The sequence below is a fragment of the Acomys russatus genome, chromosome 8 (genome assembly GCF_903995435.1).
Source record: "Acomys russatus chromosome 8, mAcoRus1.1, whole genome shotgun sequence".
Lineage (NCBI taxonomy): Eukaryota > Metazoa > Chordata > Mammalia > Rodentia > Muridae > Acomys > Acomys russatus.
In genome coordinates, this window is record NC_067144.1 from 22,022,266 (window position 1) to 22,044,141 (window position 21,876).

Here is a 21,876-nt window from a genome sequence, read left to right on the forward strand (position 1 = left end):
GACATTTGAACCTTTGTCAGTTTTTGATTCTGCATTCACTCTTTTTAAGTAGAACTAATGTTAAAGTAGCTGGGAATTCATACAGTCAATCCTAATTGCAGTTGTGGTCTACAGCTAGAAACTTAGTTCTCTTCCTTTTGGGTGTGAGATGGGGGGTGGACAGGGTCTTACCCTGCAGCTCAGACTGGCCTGGAGCTTTTGACACTCGTAGCAGTCTCTCTGCTTAGCCTCGTGAGCACTGCCGTTACAAGCGTGAGTTACTGATTGTAGATAGACACTAGGACTTACGTTTGGATGTTTCCTAGTTCGCAGTGACAGCAGTGTAGCTCCTGACTGACTTTATCACTTACTTGACAAAGAGCTGTCTTGGAACAACAACCACAACACTGCCACCTTCCGCTGAAAATAATTTAAAGCAGAAGGCATATGTGACAGGAAAGATCAGCACACACACTAAAAAGGAAACTGGGCTTCTGCAGAGTCTCCTTGGGGTCTTGAATAAATCATTCTATGGCCAAACTTTAGTGGAGAAGAAGATTGTTCATGAGTTAAAATGTGTGGGGTGTAATTCCAGAATGGGTCTAGATTTTTCCTGGAACAGAATTTACTCCCTCTTTCTGTCCTCTTACGGATTTTCTGGTAGGTTTTAGCAATAGGTGATGAGCAGGCAGCTGTGGAAAGGTAATGATACGGAGATGCCATTCTTTTTTTTTTTTTTTTTTTTTCCCCCGTTTTTCTTTTTCGGGTTTTCGAGGCAGGATTTCTCTGTTTAGCCCTGGCTGTCCTGGAACTCTCTTAGACCAGGCTGGCCTTGAGCTGACATAGATCCAGCTGTCTCTAATTCCTGAGTGCTGGCATTAAAGGTGTGCATCACTAACACCTAGCCAAGACGTCATTCTTAAAAGATTTTTTTTTTAATTGGAAAATAAAAAAGAGTTAAGGATCAAGACATAAGTGCACAGAGAGCTAGATGTATTTTCATGAATAACAAAAACAAAATTCTGTTATTTGGCCTTTTTATTAACTTTTAAAGTTAGCATTGCAAATAATGGGTTTCCATGTCATTTTCATATGAATGACATACTTTATTCCCTGTCCCACTGTGCTTTTTGTCTTAAGTAGATGATGTTGCACACAAAAAGAGGGCACTGGACCTTAGTTATATTTAAGAGCTTATAACTGTTGAAACTGGGTACATCCATAAATTCCTCTCATATAAAAATGTTTCTCAGAGCAACTGCAATGATTAAGAAAACAAATGGGAAAACGTGCACTCGACTTATTGTTAGAATGTGTTGAGTAAATATGTTACATAGCAAACAACCATTGTTATTAAATATTGCATATCAAACAGCCTTTGTTATTTTGTTTTTTCTGGCAGTGGTGTGGGGCGTTCACCCTAGGTCCTTTCTATCCTAGGCAAGCATCCCATTACTGAACTACATGCATCCCATATTTGAGTTTCTAGGAATCAGTCTTATTTCCTCTTTCTTCCTCCTTTTGCCCACCTGCCTTCCTTCTTCCTTCCTTTCTCATCTCTCTCCTCCCCCAAAAGATGTAGTCTTACTATTGGACTAGATTAGCCTTGAACTCACGGAGATCGGCCTGCCTGCTGAGGGCTCGGATTAAAGATGTATACCACCACAGCCCAGCGAAGACACTTTATTTTATGAGAATGAGCGGTTTATTCGTGTGTATATATGTGTACCCTTATACAGGCAAACCACTCATACAAATAAGAAATCTTTTAATTTGGTAAAATAAAAATACTATAGTTAAACTTGGACTGATTAGTCACCCAGGCCACTGTAGGAACTGTAAGATGACCCTGGCCAGTCTGCTCCCCCTGCATCACCTACTTTGTACTTAAAGGGTGACGAGAAGATGCTGTTTACATGAGACTGTTGTGAAGCTTCAGGGACATAATACATGCAGCCTTGGGGTGGTGCTAAGCGCGCAGCCTTTGTTGGTTTTTTTTGCTGTTTTCTTTTGCTCATTGTAGTACAGGAAGCCTTTCAACTTTCATATAAGTGCAATTTCACAAAGAAGACCAAAGTAAAAAAGATGCAAGTCTCATTTCATCCTTAAACTTGACTTTTCAAAGCAAAATGAGATAAACAGTGATGGAAGAGATATCTTTAGCTTTAAACTGCTGCGCACTTATTTTTGGGAGGAGGAGAAAACTTCTTTCATTGGCTTATTAATCTAAATATAAATACCCTGGAACAAGTGAAACTTTGGTTGATGCTTATGAGCTCATGTGGCTATAGACCGTTTTGTTGGTGATAATGAATTAAGCTCTCAGAGCAATTTGGAACTTACAACCTGACGCTGTAAATGGAGAATGATAGAACAAGAAAGCCTTTAATACTTTATTGTAATTTAATTCCAAATGCTGGCACTTAAGGTGTTATGCACACATTTTGTTATGCTTCGCTTTGAAGAAGGCTTTAACCCTTGATTTAGCTTGATTTAAATTGACTTTAGTCATGCACTGTTAACATGTCCAGCTTAGCGGTTTCCTCACACCTCTGACTGACAGTGGCTTCCGTGTTAACTTAAATAATGCCAGCCCGTAGCCGTGTAGTTGAAGACACAGTATCTTTTGTCAGTACTTCTTTTGATTCCTATTTTTTAATCAGTATTTTTTATTTGAGTCATTACAGAAATTATGTCCATGGTATTAACTGGGAGGTAGAGCTCAGAAAGTAAGCGTGTAGAAACAATTTAAAGTGAATCAGGCTGCAGTCGGTGGCACATGTCCCTAATCTCTTGGAGTAAGCAGGAAGATGACGTGACCCAGGCCAGGCTTGCTCTGACAGAATTCTAGACCAAGACAGCTCAAGGAAGGAAAGGTTTATTTTTGGCTCAATGGTTGTGGGGGATGCAATGTGTCATGGTAGGAAGGCATGGGCAGCTGGCCACAGTCAGAGAGGATGCAAAGTGCACGGGCTCCCTAGCCCATCGGACAGCGCTGCCCATGGTTAGGATGGGTTTTCCCTTTTCAGTCTAGAAATGCCGTACAGACCTGTCCAGAATTTGTTCTTATGATTATTCTAAGTGCTGTCGAGCTTGCACTCGAGAGTTACCATCATAGTGATGTCAGTAGTTGGCTAGGCATCTGTCTGTCAGTCTCTGGTTTTTGAGATAGGGTTTTATTTTGTTTTACTCTGGCTATCCTGAAACTCACTTTATAGACCATGCCGGCCTTGAACTCAGAGATCCACATAGGCTTCTGTTTTTAAATGGCATTGGAAGTCTCTATTAGTCTGAGGATATTAAAGTATGTTAATATCACTCACCAGCAGAGTTACTGCTGTCTTAATAGGCAATTGATTAGATTTATTACTCTACCTGTGATTTTTCCTAGGCCCCTATTAATGATTTTGGAAGCTAACATTTCAGAAAAATAAATAATTCTAAAAATGACAGTGACTATGCTTTTATAGCCCTAGATCTTAGGGAGACTAATGAACCTGGCTTCTTGTCTAAAGGCTGCTCTCTAGCACCCTCATGACTCATGATCTCTCTCGATCTCTCTCTCTTCATCCATGTTAAATTAAAAAATAATCCATCCAGCTGGCCTGAGTAACGTGGCTGAAGGGATAACCCAGGACTGTGGGGGTAGGCAAGTGCTCTACTGCTTGGCTGCCTCCCTAGCCCTGTTTAAGTTGCCCAGGTAGGCCTTAAACTTAGACTTATCCTGCCTCTGTTGTATGCCACCACACCTGGGACTTGAATTTAGAAGCCCCCTGGCTCGGTTGTGCACCGCCATACCTGGATGCTTTTCTAAATTACTAAAGGATAGCACAAATATATGTTTATTTATACTTTAGTTTTCTAGCTTATATAGAAACAACGGGAAATTTGTTTAGGGAGAATTGTACTAACACCATCAGCGTTTTCCCTCTCTGCTGGGAGTGTATTCACTGCATCACAGTTGGGGTGTGTTTGGAAGCAGGGGTACTGAATTAATGTCTGTTACTTATTGCAGTTGTATATGTATCAGCTGTTCAGAAGTTTAGCCTATATCCATTCCTTCGGAATCTGCCATCGAGATATTAAACCACAGAACCTCTTGTTGGATCCTGATACAGCTGTATTAAAACTCTGTGACTTCGGAAGGTGAGTTAGCCTTTGTACTTCCTTCCCTCCCTTTACGCCTCCTCCCCACGTGCTCTCTTAAGTGTATTAACCGTAGTAGTCTAAGCCCCGTTCTCCTTCCTCAGGAAATATAATCTAATGGACTTCCTTGTGAGGATGGCTTTGATAATCTGTATTGGAATAATAAATGTGTACCTTGGGCTGGAAAGATGGCTCAGCGGTTAAGAGCGCCGTCTGCTCTTCCAGAGGTCCTGAGTTCAATTTCCCAGCAACCACATGGTGGCTCGTAACCATCTATCATGAGATCTGGTGCCCTCTTCTGGTGTGCAGGCAGAGCACTGTATATGTAATAAATAAATCTTTAAAAAAAAAATAAAATAAATGTGTACCTTTCATCCCACAGTTAACTTCTGAGGACTATATGTTTACAAATTATGTATGTTTAGAGATTATTTAATATAGCATTGCTTATAAATATCTATAGCAGTAAAATGCCCGAATAAATTATGATACGTACAATCAGTGTTACACATGCCGCTGCGGGAGAGACTGAGAGAGCCGCTGAATGGAAGGGAAGCATGTCTAGGAAGCAGTCAGGGAGAGGAGCCAGGAGCCAGGACAGGCGTGTGCTAGCCAGGCTGACGGCTTTTTTTTTTAATCCCTGGGACTAACTTGGTCCTGCAAGTTGTTCCTTGATCTCCACAGAAGTGCCAGGGTGCTAACATTGGAGCTTGGTGGCTGTGGTGACACCTGATAATGCAAGGGCTCAATGGACTAAGATGTGGGAGATGTTTACTTTGAGGCTGACCTAAGCCATATGATACAGTGAGACCCTGTGTGAAGAAAGCACTGCCAAGTCAGTACTGTATGGCACACTTTTGTTTTAAAAACCCTGGTGTGACTATCTGTGTACAGCAAATGCGTGCATAAACGTGGCTTATTTCTGAATTGTTCTGTGGCATCTTCCACATGCTTGTCTGGAATGTGACATGTTGGGATTATTATGTACTTGCATCCTCATTGACCTTCAGCATTGCTTGGGTTTATGTAATATATGCTCCGTTTTCACTGCAAATACAATTTCAAGTTATTATGCATTTATGTATATTCATTTAACTTCACACTTAACCCCAATTCAGGAATGAGTTAAAACACCAAGAAGCAGTAATTTTCCTCTATTTACTCTGGTATTCTTTCTCCTTTTTTTTTTTTTTTCCCAGATTCTAACAAGTTTGATTTCTAAAACTGATTTGTTGGTCATATACTGTTACTTAGTAGTAAAAGCCTCATGCTTTCTCTTTCTGTGGCCAGTGGCTGTACACTTCCCAGCAAGCAGTCACGCCTGAATCCCACACAGGACGATCATCACACTCCTCCTCCGTTCTGCTCTCGCCACGCGCTGACCTCTCCTTTTGTCCTGAGACATCCCCCTTTCTAACTTGGATTCTCTCCAGCCTAATGTTTCTTCTTCCTTGTTAGAAATTCTTCTTTTTCAGTTTAACACCACAGATCACATACTGACTCGTACCTGCTGGATCTGTATTCCTACCTCTTTAAATACACTCCTTTCTCTACCACGCCGCAGGTTAGATTGTGAGTGTAACATCAGATTATTTTCCACAGGTATAGGGAGGTACTGTCAGTACAGTCATCTTAGTGTCACTCTGCATGTTCTTTCAAACCAGTTCTGTTGTGCAATTCCTAATTACACATACTGTCCCAGGGCTCACGCTGTGGCTGCAGTTGGAGCCTGTGGCTCTGGTGAATATATGCACTTAAAACTTTTATGCGATGGTTGAAATGAAGCGTTCCTGCTTATCTCATGTATGAAATCTGATGGGTTTGTTACTGTGGGGAGTCACTGCCAGGTGCTGTGAGAGGCATGGAGTGCAGCAGAGCCTCTGCTCTCGGCACTGTGCTAGAGCACGTTAGCCCTGGGACTCTCGGGATGTGAAGTAGCTTTGCTCTAAGATGTTTGAAAGGGAGCTTTCATGGGTGTGAAAATAGCTCATTATTAACAATCCAGAGGTAAGACTTTGGAGACACTTCATGCCCTTAGGTACTAGGGTGGCAGAAACTTAACAAGACAGTCCTATTCGCCTCTTAATAATTTTTACCTACCTAGTAGCTGAAAGGGCTAGATGTGGTGTCTAAGGACCAATATCCACAAGAGAGTCAAAACTTCTCTCCTGCAAAACAAAAAGTTAGCTTCATTGGTAATGAGAGGGTGGAGTACACAGGCTATAAAAGCTTTCAGTTATATAATTTTGACTTATTGTGAAATTTCTATTTTAAGAATCTGTTTTATCCATTAAAAATGTGCCTTTTTTGAGATAGGGTCTCTCTATGTAGCCCTGACTGTCCCAGAACCTGTGTAGCCCTGACAGAACCAGAGCCCTCACTACAAAGCAGGCTGGCTTCCGTCTCACAGAGACTCACCTGCCTCTGCCTCCAGAGTGCTAAGATTAAAGGTGGACACCATCTTGCTTGTCAAATCATTATTATATTTCAGAAGTAGAATTTAGGAACCAGGCAACCAGAAGAAATTCAACATATGTATCATTTTGTTGTATTTAAATCTCTTTGTTCCTTAGGTAATTCTTGAGAAATGCTCACTTTAAAAATCACCATTTTTTCATGTCAATTTGATGAAGTTGTATATTTCTTTTGTTGGAAACAGTTACAAGTGTGACAAGTATGTTGCATTATTGCAGTCTTACATGGTTTACATAAACATGGTGTATGAATGTAAGAGTATTCACTTCTTTAAGGTATAGATTTAAAGATTGCCTTTTGTTTTTATTTTTTTCATCAGTGCAAAGCAGCTGGTCCGAGGAGAGCCCAATGTTTCATATATCTGTTCTCGGTACTATAGGGCACCAGAGTTGATCTTTGGAGCCACTGATTACACGTCCAGTATAGGTAAGTACCGCACCCCTCCAACATGGAAAGGGCATGGCTGTTTTCAGTATTAAAATTATAAAAGTATATTTTGTTTGTAGTTGCTTAATACATTTGTATTGACCCTAGAGTTTCAAATAAAGTGTAAGTACGATAATTTTTTTAGTAAGCTCTTTTTAAAAATGTCTGAGGCAGAGATAGGTACAGGGAAGACATGTGGAGTAGCATGCATGTGGAGGTCAGAGGGCAACTCTCCGGAGACTGTCACCTCCTCCACCCCCACTTAGGTTCTGTGGTTCACACTCAGGCCCTCAGGCTTGCACTGAAAGGATTTTTATATGCTGAACTATCTTGTGGGTTCTGTATTAGTTCCCTAGTTCTCCTGAAATATTTACTTCTGACCTAATCCCTAGTTAGAAAGTGTGTTAATTAATAATGTTACTTTTAAAGTGTAATACTGTGCTTGATGGGACAGAGGTATTTTTTGAACTGCTTCGATGATGCATCACTTAAGTTTTGGTCAACTTAGTTGATCAGTTGTTGATCTAAACCCGCTGGTTTTGTTTAAGTTTCACAGGAGATGGCTAATGATAGAGGAATGGAGACAGTTGAACTCTTTGTTGACCTTGTCCTCTCACCTGCTCTAGTGCAGTTGCTGTGTCAGCACAAAGACCCTGGCCGCCTGGGTCTGAAGAGCAAAACACAGCAAGCTTAGGCTAGGTTTTGCTAGGAGACACGGTTGTTTTATTTCATAATTATTACTTGTGTGTGGTTGGGGAGCTGACATTGACCATCAGGTGTCTTCCTTTATCCCGCTCCACTATATTTTTTGAGACAGGGTCTCTCACTAACCCTGGACCCCACTGATTTGGCTAGACTGGCTGACCAGTGAATCTGAGAGCGCATCCTTGTCCTCATCTCTCTGGTGTTGGTGCCGCAGGCACATCCTCGTCCTGATGCTGTCGCTTGAGGCTAAGCATCAAACTCACGGCCTCATGCCTGTGTAAAAGACTATAGGGATGAAGGTGACATTTAGTATTTTATTAACTCCTCTGTCTCCAGAGGACTTGGCAATGCCATTGGCCATTGTAATTGATTAATGTTTTATTCGAGTGTTTCTTCTGAGTTAGCCGTACTATGTATATCTATATACAAGGTACTGGATTGAGTTGTGCCAGGGTCACTGAAAATACAGACAGTTTGGTTCTTCTAAAATAGTCACAACTAAATCTCCTGACACATTATAGAAAACATGAATTTGACCTATTTCCAAATCTAAGATGCTTGCTTTTTAATTTTTAGAAATTTGTTTGGTTTTGTCTGCATGTATGTATGCACACTTAAGTCAGAAGATGATGGCTAATCTCTTAGAACTGGAGTAGTTATAGGTGGTCGTAAGCCATCATGTGTGTTCTGGGAATCAAGCTAGTTCTCTGCAAAAGCAGCAAGCACTCTTAATGAATGAACCATATCTCTAGCCGCCATCATCATCGTCGTCGTCGTCGTCTTCTCCTACTCCTTTTTTTTTGGGGGGGGGGCTTGTTTTTGTTTTGTTTTTTGAGACAGAGTTTCTCTGTGTAACCTTGGCTGTCCTGGCCTCGAACTCACAGAGATCTTCCTGCCTCTGCCTCCCAAGTGCTGGGACTAAAGGCATGCGCCACCATGTCTGGCATGATCTTGCTTCTTAAAGCTGTGTAAGATTTATAAGAGGTGGGCGGTGCTGTACACGCCTTTGGTCCCAGTACACAGGAAACAGAAGCAGGCAGAGCTCTTGTAAATTCCTGTCAACCCGGGCTACATAGTCAGTCTGTATCTGTGTCTCTGTCTCTAACTCTTTTTCTCTCACACACAAGATAGATTTGTAAAAGGTGAATACTTATAAAAAATACTTCAAAAAATAAAAAGGGTTCAAGTATATGACTAACTTTTTGAAAAAATTAACAATATTTAGAATGAAACCATCATTGAATTTAACTAAATTGTTGTCATATTTGGATATAAGCAGTACTATGCGATCAAAATAAAATTATAGCGTTATAAGCCTTTCTTTTATTGTTTTCTTCAGATGTATGGTCTGCAGGCTGTGTGCTGGCTGAGTTGTTGCTAGGACAACCAATATTTCCTGGGGACAGTGGTGTGGATCAGTTGGTGGAAATAATCAAGGTGAGATGGTTGAATTACACTTTTGAACCAGAAATGTTACACTTACACACATACACACACCACCAAAAAACAAACAAAGAAAAAAACCACAACAAAACAAAATACCAGATTTAAACTGTGGGAAAGGAGGTTGGGAAAATGATTCAGAAACTAAAGCATGTGCTGTGCAATCGTGAAGACAGAGTTTGTACCCCAGAAACCCGTGTGAGGGTTGTTGGGGCGTGGCATTTCTACCGAGAGAGCTCCAAAGCATGCTGCCTAGGAAACAGCAGCCATAGCTACGACCTCTGGGCTCGATTGAGACCCTGCTTAAATGAATGTAGTGACCAGGGATGATTGGTGACATCTACCTACTTTGGGCCTTCATGTACACAAGCATTCAAGGAATAAAAAAGGAGAAAGGGATTGTAGGTCATTTAGCAAGCTGTGGTATAGAGGAGGTTAAAAAAACAAAAACCTAAATCCCTGAACCTTGGTTTCCCTTTATACTGTATGGATTTCTTTTCCTTCCTCCCTTCCTCTCTTTCTTCCGTCTGCATGTAGACGTGTGTATTGCACATGTGCGTGGTACTCTTAAGAGGGTAGTGGAGGGTGGTGGATCCCTTGGCTCTTGGAATTGGGGTTGCAGTTCATTGTGAACTGCCACGTGGATTCTGGGAATCAAACCTGGATCCTCTGGAAGAGCAGTCAGCCTATGCTATTAATTGCTAAGACACAAAGCAATTTTGTAGAAGGGTTTTTTTAAAGTGCAAAATACTGTTCAGTATTCAGTATTCATGAGACAATTTTCATTTTTAAAAATACATGTATATGATGTATACAAGAAAACCATGAAAGAAACCCTGACTTGTGGTATTATGAAGAACTATAGTATTCAGTTATTAAAAGAGAGAAGAGAATGTTTATACAATTGATGGAAATGTGAATTAGTACAGACAGTATGGAGAACACATTTGGAGGTTCCTTAGAAGATGAAAAGTTGAATTACATTATGGTCAAGCCCCCTCTCCTACGAGTATATATCCCAAATACTTGAGTGTGTGGAAGCAGTACACTCCCATGTTCATTGCAGCATATCATTTGCTGTAACCAAGATAGGAACCCACCCTGTGTTCATCAGTGAGTAAATGGATGATGGTGTGGTTTATTTCACCTTACAGCTCTCAGGTCATACTCCATCATTGAGGGAAGTCAGGGCAGGACTCAAGCAGGGTCCTAGAGGCAGGAACTGATGCAGAGGCCATGGAGGGCTGCGACTTACTGGCTTGCTCCTCATGGCTTGGTCATCCTGCTTTCTTATAGCACAGAGGACCACCAGCCTAGTGGTAGCACCACCCACAATGGGCTGGGCCCTCCCATTACCAGTCATCAATCGTGGAAAATGTACGATAGACTTCCCTACAGCTTGTCTTATGGATGTGTTTTCTGAATTGAGAGTCCCTCTTGCCAAGTGATACTAGCTGGTGTCAAGTTGACATAAAGCTAGCTAACACACCACTTATCCTTTTAAAAACTGTTTCAGTGGACACACCCCTTTAACTACATGTATTGAGTTAGTGAAGGCTTTTGTTTTGGATTTGTACCCAGCATGTAGAATGAAGGAGCTCAAAGGTAGGTTGGGAGGAAACAGCAGCGGGCAATGGAGGGGAGCCTTGTTACTTCAGGTAGCTGAACAGTGTGCAAAATCTGGATTTCTGTTGCTGTGGTGCTATCATAGGAAAGTAACCGCAGAACTGAATCTTCAACATGGTAATGCTTAGCTATTTACCTGAAGTCAGGCCTGCTGTGTGTGTTTTGTTAGGGTTTGTGGTGGTGAATGACATGGCTGATAGAATATGAGTGTACCAGAAAAGAGCAGTCTAGGGCTGTGTACAGTAGGCATGTACTGGATTCTAGGAAGCCACTGCAGGTTTTTAAGCAGAGGAGAAACATTTTTAATACACAGTGTCACTCCACAGTAGCTTTAAACAAAACTTGCAGCATGTGCAGCTCCATTGTTGAAGTTTGGTGCCCTCTGCTGTTGAGCCATAAAGAAGCAACTAGTACCTCCTGGCATGTCTATTGGTGTAGTCCTAGTTCAAGCCATCTTTAGCCGCTGCCGTGGAGGGAAGCTCAAGGCCTCAACCCTAAATGAAGAACTGCAGGCAGCTAAGGAGTGCTGAGAGTGGGAGAAATGGGCAAGCGCACACTTACTTTGTTATCTAGTCCAAATGGTCAGCCCTGAAAATAGTGCATACAAGTAACATTATGCAGATTGAGCAGTGTATATGTGTGCATGTATGTAACAACAATTAAAGAAAAAGAGGCCATGAATTTGAAAGGGGGTGTGTGCATGGGAGTGTTGGAGAGAGGAGAGGGTGGGGGAAATGGCATAGTTATAATCTCAAAAAATAAGAAAAAAAATTCTTAAAGCCTATGGAAGAAGCACCTTTCTCAGTCTTTTATGGATGTTTTCTTTGGTTTTTATTTATTTATTTATTTGAAGATATCAATTCAGTTTCTGTTTTGATGTTTTCCATATGGGAGTCAATTTTTAACTAGCAGGTAAAAAAAAAAAATTACTGTAGGAAATGTGGATAGGACCAAATCCAAGTGAAAGGATTTTCTGTAAGGGATGTAGCAGACAGATTCATGACTTTGAATTTTTCTACCCATCTTTATGATGCTGCAGGGTGATGGACAAAATGGAAAGGTACTTTTTACATAGATTTGCCGGTCATAAACTTTTTTACAATAGAAGAATGATTCTACTTCCTTTGATAATTTTGTATCATTACTTCCTCTTTGAGTCTCCTTTCTGTTGCTGTGATTAAGAAACAATAAAACAAACAAACACTCTGACCAAAAGCTCCTTAGGGGAAAAGAATGCATTTGACTTAAACTTCTAGGTCACATTCCATCATTGAACAAAGTCAGGACAGGAATGTGGTGACAAGCCTGCTTGCCATATCGTCATGCAGCGCTCGGGAAACTCACTCACAGTCAAGGAAGTATAGCAGAAAAATGGAAGAAAGCTGCTTGGTGACTCAGTGGCAGATCCACCCTTAACTAGCTTTCTTACACAGCCCAGGACCACCTGCCCAGGGAGTGGTACCAGCCGTGGTGGGCTGGGCCCTCCTGCACCAATTAACAGTCAGTATAATACTCCATAGACACACCCACAAGCCAGGCTCATCCAGGCAGTTGTCAGTTAAGACTGCCTTCTCAGGTGACTTGATGCTGTCAAGTTGTTAATTAAAGCTGACTAGGACAGCGGGATGCCATGCCTAGAGTAAAGTGCAGGAAACTTTTATAACTAGCTTAAGTTGTGGAGGGACTCAGTTTTTAAGAAATCCAGAAATAAGTATTGTGTGCATGCGTGCGTGCGTGCGTGTGTGTGTGTGTGTGTGTGTGTGTGTGTGAGAGAGAGAGAGAGAGAGGAGAAGAGAAGAGGAGAGAGGGAGCTGTGTGTGTGTGTGTGTGTATGTCTTCTGCCAGCGTTTTTAAAATCTTATTTCTTAAAATCCAACTGAGCCTTGTTCTGTGCCTGAAATGATAAGGTCCTCATTAAACATGCTACCCATTAAAAATTAAAAACTAAGTTGTCCAGTTTCAAAACTTCACATTAGCTGTAGTGAATCAGGCAAAATGTTCTAAGCCTATTAAAAATTAGTTTGATGACTAGATATTGTGAAGTTGAGCTGTAACAGTTATTAAAATGTCCTTGACTTGTGGTGTTGGCTTTATTCTGTTGTCATCGTGTCTTACTGGCTTTTAGTTCCTATTGTCATTTATTTACTAACCTGTCCTCATCTTTATTAGCACCCTGTTTTCTGCCTTACCTGCCATGTGAACAGAATTTGCTTTTGTGCATTGGCATCCTATTTTCTTAAGTACACAGTAGCTCTTCACTCCCTGTCAAGATGCTTTCAGGGGTCTTGTCCTCCCCTCACTGCACACAGCACTTTGACCTCACCTTTGTATTGGTTTTTGTACTGATCTTTGTTGCTGTTGATTTATGTACAAGTCTATGGTGTTTTTAATGTCCGGCTCTATAGGCTTATTTTTTGGTTGGTTGGTTGGTAATTTCGAGATATATAACAAATATATATAGATATAGATATGTAGATATATAGACCTGCCTGGGATGGGACTTCTTACGCAGCCCTGTCTATTGTCAGACTTGGTAGTCCTTCTGCCCGTAGCCTCTGAGTGTGGGAACTTTTGATGTGAGCCACCGGCCCTTGCTCCTTTCGGATACCTGACAAATGTGATGTATGGAGGCATCTTTTTGGCTCACAGTCCCATCATGGAAGGGAAGACAAGGTACAGAAGCATGAGGTAGCTTGCCACGTTTCAGTCACAGCCAGGAAGCAGATAGCAACGAATGCTTTGAATGCCGTTGTCCAAAGATGCCAGGACCCTAGCTCACGGAAGCTCCCGTAGACTCCTAGAGATGTGTTTCCTTGGTCACAATAAATCCCGTCAAGGTGACAGGAAGGATAAACTACCGTGGCTTCTAAAGCCATATTTCCTCATGTTGTTCAGTGGTTGTTCTACGACTAAAAACTGTTTAATAATAATGATGATGATAATGATGATGCCATATTTCCTCATGTTGTTTAGCGGTTGTTCTAGGATTAAAAACTGTTTAATAATAATAATAATGCCATATTTTCTCATGTTGTTTAGTGGTTGTTATAGGATTAAAAACTTTTTTAATAACAACAATAATAACAGCAATAACAACAACATATCATCTCACATACAACCTAGTGTCCTCTGTATCTTCTTTTCATCCTTTGCAGTACAACTTAAATATCTCTCTAGCTGTTGTGCCTGCATATATATCTGTGTACTGTGTGCATGCCTGTTGTCCGCCAAGGGGGTTTTGGATCCCCTAGGACTAGATTTATGGATGGTTGTGAGCTGCCATGTTGAGTGCTGGGAATTGAACCCCCAGTCCTCTTAAGAGCAGCCAGTGCTGCTAACCACTGAGCTAACTCTGCCACCCCCATCATTTAATTTTTAAGAATAATTTATGTTAACATCCTTAGTGTTAATTTATTTCTCCCACCACCTTCTTCTTCTGCATTATCCTCCCTACCCAATTAAAAGCCCCACCCTTTCCCCATTTTCCCTTAATACGCCTATACATTTTCCCTTTAGTGACTTCTGTCAATCTCTTATGATTTGACATGATGCGTTCATGATAGTTGAGGTTCTTCAAGTCTTTTGATTATGAATCATTCATGGTATTTATCAAATGAGATTTTTTTTTTTTTTTTTTTTTTTTGAGACAGGATTTCTCTTGTAGTCCTGCTGTCCTGGACTCACTTTGTAAACCAAGCTAGCCTTGAACTCACAGAGATCTGCCTGCCTCTGCTTCCTGAATGCTGGGATTACAGGTGTGAGCCACCACACCCGGCTGAGAAACTTTTTGTCATTTTTCAAATGTGTGTTTTTTCCCTTCACATCTGCTCTGATTGTTTTTTTTTTTTTTTTTAAACCCCCAATCCTTCACACATTCCTCAGACCCATATATATGTATAAGGATATTGTGTGTGTGTTTGTGTTTGTGTGTGTGTGTCCTTATTCCAAACATAGGAAATATGAAAATGTCCAATAGCCAATTCAGTGTTCTTATGCACTAATTCTGTCATCTTTCATTTCTGGAGCTGTATCTTGCTTGTATTTTCTGACTTCAAAACTGCTTTTTCATTCTCAGGTTGCTGTGGGTTTTGTTTGTTTTTTTAACTTCTTTATTCCTGGAAGCCAGTTGAAGTACTACCCTCCAAGTGGCTAGAAGCAGAACTCTGTGATACAGTGCCTACCTCAAACCACCACCTTTTAATAACACAAGTTCTCGTCCCGCATTTATTTCCTGAACTGCAGTTGTACAGAAGTCACACTCACAGGTTTTGACTGCTTTACAGTGGCAACTCCACCTTGGAGTTATCATAGCAAACGTACTTTCTACATTTTAATCCTTTGGTTATAAAAACAGTTATTTATTTATTTATTTATTTAGCTAGTTTTTTGGAACAAGATTTCTCTATGTAGCCTTGGCTGTCCTGGACTGGCATTTCCATTTATTTATTTATTGTTTGTTTGTTTTTGTTTTGTTTTGTTTTTCGAGACATGGTTTCTCTGTGTAGCTTTGGCTGTCCTGGACTCACTTTGTAGACCAGACTGGCCTCGAACTCACAGCGATCTGCCTGCTTCTACCTCCCGAGTACTGGGATTAAAGATGTGTGCCACCACACCCAGTTGTCATTTCCTTTTATTAACTTAATTTTTATAAAATATAATTATGATCTCAATAACCAGATAGATTATTGTGCTCTTCCATGTGCTGCTGAAGACATATTATTAACAATTCATGATACATGTTTACTAAGTCGAATTTCCATCATATGGGTTAGTTGTATTTAAATTAGCTTTTTTCAAGTTGTCAAGTATTTTTTTTTTCTTAACAATTTACTATTTTTGTTATTTATTTATTTATTTATTTAGGTTTTTCAAGACAGGGTTTCTCTGTGTAGCTTTGGCTCTCCTAGACTCACTTTGTAGACCAGGCTGGCCTTGAACTCACAGTGATCTGCCTGCCTCTGCCTCCCAAAAGCTGGGATTAAAGACATGCGCCACCACGCCCAGCTTATTTTTGTTATTTTTATAACTATTAAAAATAATGTATTTAGGGCTGGAGAGATGGCTCAGCATTGAAGAGCACTGTTTGCTCTTCCAAAAGTCCTGAGTTCATTCCCAGCAACCACATGGTGACTCAAAACCATCTGTACTCATGTCTGATGCCCTCTTCTGTCACGCAGGCATACATGTAAATAGAGTGCTCCATATAAAATGAATCTTTAAAAAATTAATGTACTCATACAACTCAAAAGATTTTAAGTTTGTTTTTGTGGTATAATTAGTTCAAGAGATTTTTATTTTGTTTTAGTTTTGGGTTTGGTGTTGGTAATCAAACCTCAGGGCTATCTCTGCCCAGCAGGTAGACTATGGCTACATCCCTGACCCAGAAATTGATATATTTTTACAAATTCTCCCTCATTTTTTTTTTTTTTTACTTTAAGGAGTTATGGACAATTGTGGCTTATCCTATTCACCTTCCTTGACTTCCATAATGCTTTTCTCCATGGGACCTGTCCAGCCAGTTGGACCTCCATCTCAGCCTTTTTCTGTTTTTTTAATGCCTTTAAATTTTTTTATTTGAAAACGTATATTAAATTGGTTCTTTGACAATTTTGTACAAATACATAATGCATTCAAATTACTTATTCTCTTACCCTCTATCATCCATATCAATATCCCCTCCTCCCTACAAGTGTCTTTGTCACATTCATGTTGTTCTGATTTCCTTTGTGAACCACTGAGTGACCATGGTTTTGAACCTATCTATTGGAGCCTGCTAGGCTCTCCAGAAAGGATAGTACAACTAAAGACTTGACTTCCCCCACCCCCTGAATCTAACCAGTAGCCAACAAAGAGTGCTAGCAGCCTCCCCCAGATCCGTGATAGACTGTTGTTGACTTGTGGGGCAGCCCGGCTACTGAGGTCGTGGTTGCAGTGGCTGTATCATAACCAGATGACCACACTTCACAGCCCTTTCCCGTCTTCTTGCTCCTGCATTCTTTCTCCACAAGCCTCAGAAGGAATGGTATAAATACCCTTGTTAGCACTGAACACTCGGTGGTCACATCTCAGGTTTAGTATCCCTAAGTTTCTCTATTTACTGTTGTTTATTGCAAAGAGAAACTTCTCTGATTGAGGCTGGGGGTAATATTTGTAGGCATAAAAAAAAGATAAACATTTGGAAAGCGGTTTGCCAGTCTTTTGTTTGTTTGTTTGTTTGTTTGTTTCTCTGTGTGGCCCTGGCTGTCCTAGACTTTGTGGATCATGCTGGTCTCAAACCCAAAGCGAACCACCTGCATCTGCCTCCCTAGTGCTCGGATTACAGGCATGCGCCACCACACCTGTGCAGCCAGTCTTCTTTTTCAGTTTCACATACACACCTGTGTTTAATGGTGGCCAGAGTACAACTTTGAGTGTCACATCTCAGACACAGTTCCCTTTTTCTCTTTGAGGCAGGGTCTCTCCCTGTGGATGCCCTCAGGGCTCTGCTTATCTCCACCATGCCTGACTTTTTCACATGCCTTGTCAGAGATCCAATTCAGGTATTTATGCTTGCCTTGCAGAAGACACTGAGTTACTTTACCAACTAAGTTACTCCTCAGCTCCTCTTTCTCTTTTTTAAATGTCTGTGTCTGTTCATGTGTTTCATATTGTACTTGGGATCACTTGGGTCCTGACTTCTAGCTGTCTTGTAAATGACATGCCTAATACCCACCACTGGGTGGGAGCTCTTCACAGCTGGCTTTGTCTCTGAGTCTTCTTTGTGATTTAATAACCTAAGCATTTTTGTAAACACTGAAATTAGAAACCAGATTGTTTTCTTTAATACTAAACCTTATAACTAAATTCTTTGAAATCATCCCCTAAACCCTGAGTTCCTCTGGAAAGCTTTAAATTTACCTCTGTCTCTAGCTAGTTTTTTTTATCTCTGAAAAGATACTCAATCTGGACCTCCATTTTCATGCCTAGGAGTGTTTGGAACAGATCAATGGTCAGCCGCCTGGGACCCAGGCCTGAGTACAGCCGGCACCCATGTTATGTAAACTTTGTTTCTAAATGCTCTTGTGCAGCAGCAGGAGAGCTGGGCGTGAGCGGAAGCAGTGGCCCACACGCCTAGACTGTTTACTCCCACCCTTCCTAGGAAACAAACAAACCAGCCCACACTAGCCGGTAGGTCAGAAGATCTCTCACCTACTTGTCCAAAGTTTGTTGACTTCTGTAGCCCTTCATGACTGAGTCTAGAAACACAGTTTCTTTTTTGGGTGGATCTCTGGCCTAGGTCTTGTATGTAGACCAGGCTAGCCTTGACCTCCACTTCCCAAGTGCTGGGATTAAAGGCATGTATTGCTACATCTAGCCTAGAATAGAAATATGCATTAATTTTTTAAAAATTCCCTGTTGTTTCAGCTTAACTGGTTTATCAAAATCATCATTATCAGCAACAACAATAACAAATGCCTAGAGTTAGCTTTGTTCTTAAGATTAAAAAAACTAACCAGAAGAGTAGAAAAATGAGTGGGTCGATGTTTAGCAAGAGAAATGACATCTAGAGCACTTTGTGATGTGCAGACGTCTTCTCCCCCTCAAGTAGCCTTAGTGCAGTCAAGGGTGGGCAGCTTTAAAATGTGCTGAGGAGTTTCTTTATGTGCCTGATTGATTGTGAAAATGATAGGATTTTTTAATGACAGCCTGCAAGTTAGTAATGAAAGCTTCTTAAAGGTCATAAGTGCATGTTCTAAAGGTAAAATACAGCGGTGAGATTCCAACCAGCAGGTGTAACTAAGGAACCTCATCCCATTACTGCTGACTAGGCTTTGTTCCACTGTTACAAAATCCATGCTCTGACCTTAAGGAGACTCCTACAGATAGATACAAAACCCGAATAAATAGGACGTGTGATAATTGTTTTTCTGTGGGTGACTTAGTTTATTATAACGTCCTCTAGGTCCATTTATGTTGTCTCTAATGACAAGTTCATTTATCTTATGGTAAAATAATACTCATAACACATTTTCCTGTGTCCATTCACCCACCGATATGCACATAGATTGATCCCATATCTTGGCTATTGTAAAGCAATAAACACGTTAGTGCAAATGTCTCTCCAGTATGTTCTCAATCATTACAGTTCCTAATATAGAATAGATATGTTGAAGAATGTGTCTTACAATCTTTTCTCAATCATATTCTATTAAAAGTATCTTTTGAAGAAAAATCTATTTTAAAAAGTCAATGAAGTTATGAAAGTTTTAACAATGTCTAGAGAATATAAACCAGTCAAAAACTGAGGAGTGTGGCCTGGGCATAGTGCTGTATGCTTTTAATCCAGCACTCAGAAGGGAGGGAAAGGCAGATATCAATGAGTTCCAGGCCAGGAAGGCTACAAGGGCTAGAGAGATGGCTCAGCGGTTAAGAGCACTGACTGTTCTTCCAGAAGTCCTGGGTTCAATTCCCAGCAACCACATGGTGGCTCATAACCATCTATAATGTGATCTGATGTCCTCTTCTGGCCTGCAGGGGTACAAGCATGCAGAGCACTGTCTACATAATAAATAAATAAATCTTTAAAAAAAAAAAAAAAAAGGAAGAGGGGTTGGAGAGATGACTCAGCTGTTTAGAGAACTTGCCGCGATCTGAAGCCCTCTTCTGGCCTACAGGTGTACATGCAGATAGAGCACTCATATACATAAAATAAATAATCTTAAAGAAAAAAGTGTACTTTAAAAAAAAAGAGGAAGAGGGGGAAGATGATGATCTTCCCTTTGTTCTTTTTAAAAATTTTATTAATTTATTCATATTACATCTTGATTGTTAGCCCTTCCCCTGTTTCCTCCCATTCTTCCCTCCCTCCCACTTCCCCCTTCTCCCCTCCCCTATGTCTGTGATTGAGGGAGACCTCCTCCCCCTATATATGCTCTTAGAATATTGAGTTCTTCTTGGTAACTTGCTATCCTTCCTCTGAGTGCCGCCAGGTCTCCCCATCCAGGGGACATGGTCAGAAAAGGGGCACCAGAGTTCGTGTGAGAGTCAGATCTCACTCTCCACTCAACGGTGGAGAATATCATGTTCGTCGCCTAGGTCTTGGTAGGGGTTCGAAGCTTACTGCCTATATTCTCCTTGGCTGGTGCCTTAGTTTGAGGAGGACCCCAGGACCCAGATCTGCCTGTCATAAAGTTCTTCTTGTAGGTTTCCAGGACCCTGTGGGTCCTACTATTTCCCCATTCTTCCATGCTACTCTTGCCTAAAGTCTCAATAGGATGTCCTCTCTTCTGACCCACTTTCTTGGTAAGTAAAGTTTTTCATGGTACATATCCCTTGGACTAGTGTTTTGATATAAGTGAGTATATACCGTTTGTCTCTTTTTGCTTCTGGGTGAACTCACTCATTATGATAATTTCTAGATCAATCCATTTGTCCACAAATTTCGGGAATTCCTCGTTTTTAATAGCTGAGTAGTATTCCATAGTGTAAATGTAGCACAGTTTCTTAGTCCATTCTTCTACTGAGGGACACTTAGGCTGTTTCCATGTTCTGGCTATTATGTGTAAAGCAGCTATGAACATGGTTGAGCATATGTCCCTGTTGTGTGGTGGGGCATTTTCTGGGTATATTCCAAGGAGTGGCATAGCTGGGTCTTGAGGAAGCCCTACTCCCATTTTTCTGAGAAAGCGCCAGATAGCTTTCCAAAGTGGTTGTACTAGTTTGCATTCCCACCAGCAATGAAGAAGTGTTCCTCTCTCCCCACATCCTCACCAACGTGTGGTGTCATTTGAGTTTTTGATCTTAGCCATTCTGATGGGTATAAGATGGAATCTCAGTGTCGTTTTGATTTGCATTTCTCTGATGACTAACGAGGACGAGTATTTCTTTAAGTGTTTCTTGGCCATTTGATATTCCTCTGTTGAGAATTCTCTGTTAAGTTCTAAGCCCCATTTCGCAATTGGGTTGTTTGGTTTTGTGGTGTTTAATTTCTTGAGTTCTTTATATATTTGGGATATTAAACCTTTGTCAGATGAAGGGTTGGTGAAGATCTTTTCCCAGTCTGTAGGCTGTCGCTTTGTTCTACTGACAGTGTCTCCTGCCTTACAGAAGCTTCTCAGCCTCATGAGGCCCCATTTATTAATTGTTGACATTAAGGCCTGGGCTGTTGGTGTACTGTTCAGGAAGTTGTTTCCTGTGCCTATGTGTCCCAGACTCTTCCCCACTTTTTCCTCTAACTGAATTAATGTCTCTGGTTTTAAGTTGAGGTCTTTAATCCACTTGGACTTGAGTTTTGTGCATGGTGACAAATAAGGGTCTAATTGCATTTTTCTACATGTAGACATCCAGTTAGACCAGTACCATTTGTTGAAGATGCTGTCATTTTTCCATTGAATAGATTTGGCTTCTTTGTCAAAAATCAAGTGAGCAAATGTGTGTGGATTCATCTCTGGGTCTTCAATTCGATTCCATTGATCCACCAGCCTATTGCTTTGCCAGTACCATGCTGTTTTAATTACTGTTGCTATGTCGTACAGCTTGAGATCAGGTATGGAGATTCCTCCAGAGGATCTTTTATTGTATAGGATTGTTTTTGCTGTTCTGGGTTTTTTATTTCTCCATATGAATTTGAGACTTGATCTTTCAATATCTTCAAAATATTTTGTAGGTATTTTGATAGGGATTGCGTTGAATCTGTAAATTGCTTTTGGTAAGATGGTCATTTTTACTATGTTGATTCTCCCGATCCACGAACAAGGTAAATCCCTCCATCTTCTGATGTCATCTTCAATCTCTTTCTTCAGAGGTTTGAAATTTTTTTTCAAATAAGTCCTTCATTTGCTTGGTTAGAGTTACTCCTAGATATTTTATATTGTTGTGGCTATCGTGAAGGGAGTAGTTTTCCTAATTTCTTCCTCTGCCTGTTTGCCATTTGTATACAGGAAAGCTACTGACTTTTTTGAGTTTATTTTGTATCCTGCCAATTTGCTGAAGGTGTTTATCAGCTGTAGGAGTTCTCTGGTGGAATTTTGGGGGTCACTTATATACACTATCATATCATCTGCAAATAGGGATAATTTGACTTCTTCCTTTCCCATT

The 21,876-nt window shown here is 40.7% G+C and overlaps 1 protein-coding gene across 2 annotated transcripts in view; it reads left to right on the forward strand.

The window, feature by feature from the left end:
- Window positions 1–21,876, forward strand: part of Gsk3b (glycogen synthase kinase 3 beta) — a 148,577-nt gene that overhangs the window by 89,522 nt on the left and 37,179 nt on the right. For both annotated transcript variants that reach the window (XM_051149897.1, XM_051149898.1), the window contains exons 5-7: window positions 3,995–4,125; window positions 6,920–7,026; window positions 9,071–9,168. In XM_051149897.1, the coding sequence (XP_051005854.1) occupies window positions 3,995–4,125; window positions 6,920–7,026; window positions 9,071–9,168 (336 nt within the window). The remainder of the gene's footprint in view (window positions 1–3,994; window positions 4,126–6,919; window positions 7,027–9,070; window positions 9,169–21,876) is intronic.